Raw genomic sequence first — 12,062 nt, 5'->3', positions numbered from 1 at the left:
GAGATTTGGGGAATTTCCCTTGTGTTATTAGGACAGAGAATATAAAAGACCCTTGAGAGGTTATTTAGATATCTTTATGCATATGTATCCTGTATTATCCCTTTCTTTTTTTTTAGAGATTTTATTTATTTATTTGACAGAGAGTGCACTAGCAGGGGGAGGAGCAGGAAGGGAGAGGGAGAATCAGGGAACCCAAACCTGGGCTTCATCCCAGGACCCTCGGATATGACCTAAGCCTAAGACAGATGCCACCCACACACCCTCCTCCTGTCTTTTCCATATGTAATTTGGAGATTTATAATACAAGAGACAGTGCTCGTTTATTTGAATCTTAGCCTTGGAAATGACCTTTGCATATCATCTAAGCTCTAGACAATTAGACTTGAGCTCAACAACTTGAATAAACATGAGGAGACTTGCTAATTCTGAACTGAAACTTTTCTTCTGAAGTACTTGATCTGAAAGTGAATAGAAAAGAAAGTAAGTCTCTGACTATACAATATAATGTGTTTTTGAACCACTTTTCTGAGGACCACCTTAAATTACTTCATATAGGCGTTTCACATCATACACTTTGGGCAGCCATGCCCTTTGATTTCACCCCTAAGTGAGAATCCCTTCTCCATTGTCCTGACAGAGTCTCTCTTGGATATTCTTTCTTCTTGAGGAATTTCACCTACTTGTTCTGTAGATGTACAGATTTAAAGTTCTCTTTAAATCAAGCTGAAATCTCTTAGTCTACACACAATATATATTAGCCTAGTTGTAGACATTCAGGTCAAGAACTGGAAATTATTCATCTTCAGTATGTTTTTTTGGTTTGAGTGTGCAGTGCCAAATTGAGAGCAAAGTTCTTGGTGATCCTCGTGAGAAAGAGGTTAATAGTCTTACATTTTTCCCCAGTAGCAACAAAGATGCACTGGGATTCCTGATTCAGATTCCTGACCATGTTCCCTTAGAATATACATTTCCTTTCCTTCTTTTCTCATTTAGTTCATCAGTGGTAAAAAATTTAAAAGTTTATATTAATCCGTAACATACATTTTTTGTTCTGGATGTTGTCTCAGTTACTTAGTATTTTCATTCTGTAATGTCCTTGGACAACAATTGTTATAAAATATTAACGATGTTTTCAGAGCAACTAAATATTAACCATTCATTTCAGTGCTCCAGAGCACTCACTAGTAAATGCAACTAAGGCAGGTATCCAATGTGAATGTCAACGAGTCTGGTGTCTCTGTAATTGGCCTAATTATGGAGGAAAGGATTTACAATGTAGAATATATATTCTTATAAACACTCAAAGGTTATTAGTTCCATTCCCTGAGTAATTCGTTATTGCTGAGACTGTACAACCTTAGCAAATTTAAGGAAGAATTATGTTCTAATAAACAAGTTGTTCAAAAGTTATTAGCTGATATCTTAGGGACTGTTACTATTGTGCGTCATCCCTCATCTTTTATAACTGTAATAAAATTTAAATAATGTGAATTTGCAATAAGCTCAAGACTTCTTCTACTTAGAAGCAGTAGCAATCAGAAACAAGGTAAATGTCCATGAAGGTATGACTGTTTTTTGCATGTTGTTAAAATGTTTATGAATATCCGATGGATAAAGACTGAACTTGGGCTCATGTACCTAAACTAGTAAAACTCAATGATCAGATTCATTAAACCAAAATTTTTTTTAGAATTGGAAATAGCCTTCAGTTATTATTCTAGGCTGGCCATCAATGCTTAAAATGTGATCCATGGACCTCTCCGGGTCCATGAAGCAGTATATATATATATTTTTTCCTAAATGATTATTGCATAATGTTACAAAATTCTACATGGTGAAAAAGAAGCCATGGATGGGGCACTTAGCTGGCTTAGTGGGTGGAACATGCAACTCTTGATCTTGGGGTTGTAAGTTTGAGCCCCACATTAGGCATAGAGATTACTAAAAAAAAAACAAAAAAACAACTCTAAAAAGAAAACTCATGGGTAAAACATGTTAGTATAATAGAATATGAAAAGTTCATTGATATGATTTCAGATTCTATATTGTAGTAAATATTTAAGAAACTACCACATATTGAGTTTTGGTGTACTATTTAAGAAGCATGTCCACAATCATCGGAAAGGATGATGAAGTGTCTCATCCTTTTTCAAGTACCTATCTGTGTAGAGCTGGATTTTCTTCATATATTTAAGCAAAACAACTTTTGTGACAGATTGTATGTAGAAGTAGATGTGAGAATCCAGCTGCCTTCTGTGAAGATATTAAAGAGATTTGCGAAATGTAAAAACAATGCCACTGGTCTCATTATATTTCATGTTCTTGATAAAATAGGTAATTATTTTAACATATAAGATTATTTAAAATGGATTATTTAAAATGGATTAATAATAAAATTTTAAAAGGTTTCTCGGTTTTAATTTCTAATAAGGTAAATATTGTTAGATATAAATCAAATGAACAAATGCCCTTTGGAACTTACTCTAGTTTTTAAGAATGTAGAGAGATCCTGAGACCAAAAAGTCTGAGAACAATTTAGCCTGAATTCCTAACTTTATAAGTGAGAAAATACAGTGGTTTAGGGTCTGGCTCGGTGTAACTGGGTTTAGGGCCCTATTTGTAACTCCACTGTGGAATATACTTACCTAATCTGGCTCAGTGCATTTCTGCAAATTGCTTTTCTCAAAACATATTTGCTGAGGGGCGCCTGGGTAGCTCAGTGGGTTAAGCCGCTGCCTTCGGCTCAGGTCATGATCTCAGGGTCCTGGGATCGAGTCCCGCATCGGGCTCTCTGCTCAGCAGGGAGCCTGCTTCCCTCTCTCTCTCTCTCTGCCTGCCTCTCTGCCTACTTGTGATCTCTCTCTGTCAAATAAATAAATAAAAAAAAAATCTAAAAAAAAAAAAAACATATTTGCTGAAATCAGCTTCCTGCTGCTGAATCGCTTATACTTCCTTACGAATTCAGTGCTGTCCCTTTCCTTCCTTGAGGTTGTAAGAATGATACTAAAATGGTAATGCATCAGTTTGAAAACGGAGTGTTCACGGATGGTAGATCTCTACCTGTCCTCTGTGTCCCTCTTCGAAACCTAACCCATGTTCGTATCTTCACCATTAGTACACTTATTTTATGAACACAGTTCTCAAATACCATCCAGGTGCTTCACTTAGTGAGAAACAAAGTGACCCGCCTACTTTTTAAGTTTGTGTTGAAGGTTATTTAACTTTGAGACACTAAAAAAGTTGATTGCAAGATGGGGAGATATTTGAATATGTAGAATCCATTTAAAAATACCATTGTTTATTTTTATTACTGATTATGACTGTTAAATTCTAAGGGGAAGAAACTAACCCCAAGCCCCCAGTAATACTGAAAGGATAATTTATAAATGGGGAATGACAAATAATAAGCTTAGGGAAAAGTGTTTATTAGTAAAAGCAATAAGTAGAAATAAAAATAGAATGAGGATGTTATAATTTCCTTTGTAATAATTAGCAAAGTATTTTTATCATTTTTAGGTTGGTGTTCATTTGTGGCAAGGATGTTGGAAACTGTATACTCATGTGTTGTTTATAGATAATATCCTCTTGTGAAATGATATCATCATTTATCCAGAGTAAATACTATTTGGAAATTTATCGTAAGTCAGTAATTCAATAAAGGAAGAACTTATATGCTTGAAAAATTTAAATGCCTGTAGAAGTACATGATACCTGGAAAGAAAAAAATGAAAGAAAAATCAAATGTCCAATAATAAGAAAATTATCCAAGAAATGATCACAAAACAATGGGAATAAATAATGGAAAAGTGGTAAAATAATTATGATGTCTTAGGAAACTAAGACATTAAATTAAAAAAACAGAACTGTCAAAATGACTGAACTAAATAAAAATATATATGCATATATCAACATAGAGTAAATGTTAGTAATTTAAAAATAGAGATTTTAAAGTTGTAATGATATGGCAATTTTTATTCTGCTCTACAAATTGTTTCTTTATCTGGGTTTAAATGAACACTTTCGGCAACATGAAATGAAACGGTATCAGTGAAGTATGTTCTTTGAAATTAAATACATTTTGCATAATCCAATTAAAAATGGGCAAAAGACATGAACAGACATTTCTCCAAAGAAGACTTACAGATGACCAACAGATATATGAAAAGATATGCAGCATCATTAAACATCAACACATTAAAAACCACAATGCAATATCACCTCAGAGCTCTCAGAAACACAAGAAACAAGTGATGGATGTGGAGAAAAAGGAATCTTTATACACCGTTGGTGGGAATGCAGCCTTGTGTAGCCACTGCAGAAAACAGTATGGAAATTCCTCAAAAAAGTTAAAAATGGGATTACCATATGATCTAGCAATTCTACTATTGGGTATCTACCCAAAGAAAGCACAAACTTTAATTTGCAAAGATTATGCACCCCTGTGTTTATTGCGACATCATTTACAATAGCCAGATTATGGAAGTACCTAAAGTCTCCATTGATAGGTGAATGAAGAAGTGGTATATATATATATATGGTGGTATATATATATATATATATATATATATATATATAGTAGAATATTATTCAGCCAGAAAAGAATGTAACCTTGCCATTTGCAGTGACATGGATAGATGTAGAGGATATAGGCTAAGTGAAATAAGTCAATCAGAGAAAAACAAATACCATATGTTGTCCTTCTTAAATTCCAGAATTTAAGAAGGAAAACAAATGAACAAAGAAAAAAGACACAAACCAAAAAACAGACTCTTAACCATAGAGAACAAAGGTATGGTACCAGAAGGGCAGTGGGTGGGGGGGATGGGTGAAATAGATGAAGGGAGTTAAGAGTATACTTACCACAATGAACACTGAGTAATGTGTAGAATTGTTGAATCACTGTATTGTATACCTGAAACTAATATAATAACTATGTTGACTACACTGGAATTAAAAAAAAAAAAAGACCCAAGAGCAAACCTCAATTAACTAATAAAATACATTTTTCAATGAGGAAATCAGATTTGTTCTATACTTCACACTTTTTTTATAGTTCTCTTATCAATATAGGAAGAATGTTTCAAATGTTTTTGTTATAGCTAAATTCAGCTGACCTAATATTTGGAAGACCATGCTCTTCATATACATATTTTGATATTTAGTTCAACAGGTTCCAACAATCATAAAACAGTCAAAAGTGCAAGTTGCCTTTCCCTTTGATGAATATTTTCAAATCGAATGTGAAGCTAAAGGAAATCCGGAACCAATGTGAGTATACTTACAAATGAAATAATTGTTTATATGTATATAATCCCTTTGTAAAATTTTTTTGTATTCTGACCATCATAAGCTTGTTGAACTCTAAAACTACATATGATTAAAGTTAAGAGTTGCCAAAAAAAAAAAAAAAGAAATACTAGCTATGTTTATGAAAATAAAGTTTGGTTTACGTATGTTTTTCTGCAAGTCGAAATCATTTTTACCATAAAATAAATTGCCTTATGTTAAATATTTAGCATAGGTTTTAGCACCATGGAAATAGTTGATAATTCCTTACAGGTGAACAAGGTAGCCAAAGTCCAGAAGATCCTTTATTCTGCTTAGTGAAAGGTAGCATTTATTAAGCTGAAAGTTAATACATTTTTTAAAAAGATTTTGTTTATTTATTTGACAGAGAGATTACAAGTAGTCAGAGAGGCAAGCAGAGAGAGAGAGGAAGAGAGCCCAATTCGGGGCTTGATTCCAGGACCCTGAGATCAGGACCTGGGCCAAAGGCAGAGGCTCAATCCACTGAGCCACCCAGGTGCCCCTGACAGTTAACACATTGATAAATGACATTCTGTACATATTTACTATTGCTTATCTTTAAATGTGACACATTTTTTTTTAAAGTGACACATTTTATTCAGTGAGTACTTGATTTTTTTAAGGTATCATAGAAATATTTAGTCATCTGAATGCTAACCGCATTGTATATTTTATCTAGTGTTCTATTAATTAAATAATTGTTAATGTAGGTGATCATAATCAGTGATGAAGTTCTTTCAAAATACCTCCCACACTTTGGAAGGGAGAAAGAAAGGTGTGTGTGTTGGGAATGAAGAGAGAGAAGCTGTAGGGAGAATTTTAGATTTTAATGTAGGTGATTCCAAAATGGGCAGCAAAGCTACATACTTCTACTGATTTGCGTGATTCTTTTCCATGTACTAAGGAAGCACATATTTAAGGAAAATTAATTATTTGAAATTGTATTGTGACTAACATTATTATTACCTGATAATTTGACATTTTAAAAATCATTCTTAATGAATCATTGATGTTTTAAATTATCATTATTATCTATAGTTTACCAAATGGAATATATTCAATTAGTATATGTAAATGTGGATAGAATTATATGAAGAAGAATTTAGTTAATCATTATGGCTGGATCAATATGGATCAGTCAATATTATGATAAATAGTAATGAACTGAGTTATATATCAGAAGATAATACCCTACAATCGTCAGAGATGATTAATGATCAAATTTGTTTATTAGGTCTATAGCCAGTATGAATTTAATTATGAAATACCACTAGCATTTACAATAAATTCAGAAATAAGAATAGAATGTCTTCTGGTAACACTATTACTTATTTTCCTAGAACCATGTCTAATATAATTATGCAAGAAAATAGAATCTATACATATGAGAAAATATGATTAATATTATTATTATTATCATAGAATTTGTTATTCTATCTATTCGCTGGGCAAAAACAAGCTTTTATAAATACAAAGGGCTACACTGAAGTGGTCAATTGTAAGTTGATTTAAAAATTAAAGATAAATTTTAAAAAGCTTAATTAGATGTCCATACAAGGCAGTTAGAAAATAATTGGGAAACAAGAAGGAAAAATCCCATCACAATAGCAAAAGGAAAAAATCCATCAGTCTTAACAGTTAGTGGTAGCAACATCGACAAAAACAATATCAAGTACTATGTAACAAGAACTATATGGGATTTAAATTGGGGGCAGTGTCTATAAAATTTTGCCTAGGATCAGGAAAGAAGATTTCAATGAATGAAAACACGTAACGTATTTCCAAGTGGAAATGTTTAATTCTGTATAGGTGAAGTGATCCCATTCAACATACTGTAAGTAAAGCCGGTAAAGCATAAAACACACATAGAGAGAAGACATAAAAGAACTAGGATTGGGGAAGAAGGTAGATATGCTCCTAAAAAAAAAATGTGTGTCCCACGAAGGTTTGTTATTCCTGGTGAAAGAATAATCAGATAGTTTAGTGTAAGAAAATGGTGTCCTGAAACATTCCACAATTTGCATGGATAATTCATATATGAAATGCTGAATAAAATCAAGTTGGAAAGTCATTATTAGATTAATAACATTTTTTTAAAACTTTTTATAACCTCAGCCACAGAAATGACATGGTTCCACACTGGGGTGGGAATTTAACTCTGTATATTTTTTTCTGGAATACAATTCTGCAACATTTATCAACAGCTATAAAAATTTTCTTACGTTATTGTTCTGTCATTCTTACTTTTAAGAGATTGGTCTCATGAAATATTCGGATAAGTGCCAAAAAAATAAATTATGTTAAGGTTGTTTACTGGTTTGTTTATAAAAGGGGAAAAATACAAATTGTTAAGTAACTTCAATAGTAATCATATGACAGGAAATAATGTTGTCATAGAAACTGTCTTTAGTAGCATTGTAATAATTGGAAAAACTCAGTTTTCAAACCTTTATATTTTTGTGGTCTCAAATATGTTACTAATATAATATGTCTAAAAATCTAGATAGGAAATGTGACCACTTTTAATGGTACTTGGTTTTTTTTTCTTTTTCTTTTTAAATTTTGAGTGAACTCTTCACATACACATATGATGACGTATTATATGTTTTTGGATTAAGTAGTCTTCAAAGTGTTAGTGAAAATACCTTTCCAAGTGGAAAAAAAAAAAAAAAACTTTAAAAAGAACAGAACAAAACCTGTCTGCAGTTTTTGTTTTCTTAGTTGTTGCAGCTTTTTTATGGGTTGGTCTTAGTTCAGCATGCCATAATAAAAATGTCACAGACTGGGTGGTTTAAACAACAAATGTATATTTGTCACATGGTTTTGGGGACTGGGCAGACCAAGATCAAGGCCTTTACTGATTTGGTGTCTGAGGAGGACCCACTTCATTGGTTATAGACAGCTGTTTTCATGTTATAACCTCACATGGCAGGAGAAAGCAAAAATGCTCTCTGGGGTCTCCTTAAGGGTGCTAATCCCATCCAGGAGAACTCCACCCTCATGACCCAATCACTTCCCCAATCCTCTACCTCCAGACACTGTTACATTAGGGATTGGGCTTCAACATACGAATTTGGGGGAGACATAAACATTCAGTATATAGCAACTTGTAAAATTTCTCGGACTCTTCTGAGGCTTTTTTGGTATTCTGTTATATAGTCAATTAAAAATATTTTTTTTACCGTAAAATGTTTTGGTTTTATAATTGCTGTGTATTTGTTTCTCACTACTTTAAAAAGAAATATGTTTTGATTTTTCAGGATTGTTTACTTTAGTTTTATCTTACAGATTTACGTGGACTAAGGATGACAAGCCTTTTGATCTCTCTGACTCTCGGATAATTGTATCTAACAACTCAGGAACCTTTAAGATCCCAAATGAGGGGCACGTATCTCACTTTCAAGGAAAATACCGTTGCTTTGCTTCTAATAAACTGGGAGTTGCTATGTCAGAAGAAATAGAATTTATAGTTCCAAGTAAGTGTAACAATGGAGGTTTCATTTTACAAATATTTTAGTGTTGAGTAAAATAATGACAGATTCTTAATTTAATTACCAACTTACATATGTCCTATATTTTTTCCTTTTTAAAATTTAAATATAAATTAACATATTATTAGTGCGTTATTAGTTTCAGAAGTAGAGTTCAGTCATTCATCAGTCTTATATAATACCCAGTGCTCATTATATCCTGTGCCTTCCTTAATGTCCATCACCCAGTTATCCCATACTCACGTTCCCCAGTGAAACCTATATTTCATTTCTAAGTGAAACTATCCTCTAGGTCTTGATACTTAAAAGTGGGTGATATATTTTTTTTAATATTTATTTGTTTTAGAGAGAGGGGCAGAGGGAGAAAATCTCAAGCAGACTCTGCACTGAGTGTGGAGCCTGACTTGGGGCTCAGTCTCATGATGCTGAGATTGTGACTTGAGCCGAAACCAAGAGTTGGACGCTCAGTTGAACCACCTGGGTGTCCCAGAAGTGGATGATCTTTGAGAGCAATATAAATTTGTGTTTCAGTATTCTTATATCTAACCTCGGTGGGGGGGGAATAGTGTCTGCTTTGCCTCATGGGATGAGAATTAAGTTAAATACATTGGTTGGAAGTGGCTTAATTATACTGCAATAACAGGTATTCTCCAGGCCCCTGTGTTTATTCTTTGATTATGCATTTGGCTGTGAGCCTCAGAGCTCTTCAGGGCATTTGTTCTCAGTGAAATGTCCTGGAGATCCACGCTGATGGAAATGGCATTATCCTGTGGCTATACCATGTGAAACGTACGCCTCCTTGGTCAAAAAGTCTGGGGCAGAGAGCATGAAGAATTACTTCCTACAAGAAATTGTACAGGCACTTTCTACTCATAGTTTGTACTCAGAGGTAGATCCTACCGTCCTGCTTAATTTCAGTAATGAATGCCCGTTAGAGAACGAGCAATTGATATATATTAATGATGTTTTCCATAAATAATAATCATGGAAAACCATAAACTACTTTACTGTTAAGGGTGTTATTTATCCATAACTGTGATGAAAGATTAAATGACTTCCTCATTACTGTATTTTGCCTGCGCAGCGTGGGATCACAGGCGACCAGCTTCCACTTTTGGTATCTTGTTTTCCCTAATCTTAAGGTATCCAACATCACATGATTGTAACCAAAATCTCTGTAGAGTAAATTCTTATGTAGAAAACTGTGGACAGCTTCTTTTTGGCAATATCTTCTTGCAGGGTCTCAGAGTCATAGACCTTTGAAGATATGGACCCTTTATCCTGGGGTCAGTAGGGGTGGGTCAGAATGTATACAAACCTCAGAAACACAAATACTGAAAAGCATGTGTACCTTATCCTAAAAATTGAGACAGATGACTGGATTTAAATTATTCTAAAGTCCTTGTATAATTCTAGAGGAGAGAAGATGAAATTTAGAGTCTTACAAGTAAAGTATGCATCTTAAGATTTATAAAACAATTACATTAAAAGTATAGAGTAAAATATGAATGATTAACAGACTATGTTTGAGGGAGAAAAAGAAAAAGGTAAGAATTGTGTGAAAATGAAAGAAAAAACTGTATAAATAAATCCCTGTAATTGAAGATGAAAGTAAATAGATTAAATGCTTCAAGTTTTTTGTTGTTGTTGCTGTTTTTAAGAAAGGTATAAAAGGTATAAAGGTATAACACATCTAAATCATAAGAATACAGAATTGTTGAAACTGAAAGATGGAAAATATGTTCCAGATAAATGCTATTCAAAACAAAGTAGGAATGGCTGAATTATCAGTCAAAACAGAACTTATTTTTTAAAGGCCTGAAGATTAATTCACTAGGCATATATAATATTAAAACATATGAAACAGAAATAGATTATAAGTGGAATGGGGTATCTCATAATAATCTCATAATAATGTGCAATATTAACATATGTGTTTCATTTTTTGGTAGCTTAAGCAGAGAAAACATGAGTAAGCTTGTGGAAGATTTTAAAGAACCCAAATATGAGGTCCATCTAATGAACATATGATGTTTTTCATCCTAGAAATGTATCTTAGAAAATATGAAAATGAATAATCTAAGCTTTTTAGGTAACATAATTTTAAGATGAAAATGCATGAGCTGATTTAAGTTAACAGAATAAAACTCAAAAGAGGTTGAAGGGATAAAATAATACAGAAGCATAACATAAATCCAGCAAGGAGGTGTGAAACCTTTATAGTTGAAAAGTATGCACAATTATTAAAAAATATTTTCAAAAGATCTAGATAAATAGAAAAAAAAAAGACCTTTTTCCTGGATTTGAAGAGTTAGTAAAACTAAAATGTCAACTCTTCATGACTTGATATGTAGAATAATTGAAATCCAAATCTCTGGTTTGTTTTTGGTATGTTTATGGACTGTGACCAGGTGATTCACAATATATTGGAGGAGTAAAGGGCAGAATTTGGTACAAACACTTGAAGAATAAGAACAAGTCAAGAGAACTTGACCTTATCAGATAACAAGGCTCAATGTAAAACTTTAGTGATTAAGCCAGTATGGCTTTGAATAGGATTAGATAGATAGATGGAACAGCATAGAGAACCCACAAACAAACCCTTGTTTGTGAAAGCACTATGAAAACTAGCGTGGATTCCCTCCCTCCCTTCCTTCCTTCTTAATTTAATGGGGTGGAACAACTGATTGTCCATGTAGGGACATGTTTATTTGGAGTCTTCTCTCACATTATATAAAAATCCATTCCAGGTATATTAAAGCCTACACTTTGAAAGGGAAAATATATTTTAAAAAATTAGGAAATGATTGGGGCCGTGTATTTATGATTTTAGGATAGGGATGTTTCCTAAGTAGGACCTATTGTAGTTCTGTGAGGAAATCACTAAGGATTTGATTTTTAGAACCCCTTTTTATCAAAAGACCTAAAAAGAAAGTGAAATTATAAGCCACAACCCAGGGGGAAAAATCATTGCCAATGACTATAACTAAAAATAATGTTATGTATTTGTAAATAATTTAAAAAGAAAATTTAAAAAATAATTTAAAAGACATAAACTTGTACCTCAGACCAGAATGGCCAATGAGATTAGCCAATGAGATTAACTGTAACCTAAATAATGAAAGCATTTGTTCCCACAAAATTGGGAAATACTATGAAGTTTGAGAATAAAAATTTTATGTGGGAACATACAGCTACTGTAATACGTATCTACCACTGATGCAGGTGTACCTTCCCACCTGGTCTGTGGAAAATACTTGTCAC

The 12,062-nt window shown here is 33.0% G+C and overlaps 1 protein-coding gene across 1 annotated transcript in view; it reads left to right on the top strand.

The window, feature by feature from the left end:
• The window catches only part of CHL1 (cell adhesion molecule L1 like), a 167,174-nt gene that overhangs the window by 79,207 nt on the left and 75,905 nt on the right, over positions 1–12,062 (top strand). The window contains exons 3-4 of the mRNA XM_080826350.1: positions 5,163–5,268; positions 8,596–8,783. Coding sequence (XP_080682476.1) covers positions 5,163–5,268; positions 8,596–8,783 — 294 coding nt within the window. The remainder of the gene's footprint in view (positions 1–5,162; positions 5,269–8,595; positions 8,784–12,062) is intronic.

This window comes from Martes martes (assembly GCF_963455335.1).
Source record: "Martes martes genome assembly, chromosome: 1".
NCBI lineage: Eukaryota > Metazoa > Chordata > Mammalia > Carnivora > Mustelidae > Martes > Martes martes.
The sequence above is the reverse complement of the archived record's forward strand: the minus strand, read 5'-3'. Positions and strand labels throughout refer to the sequence as shown.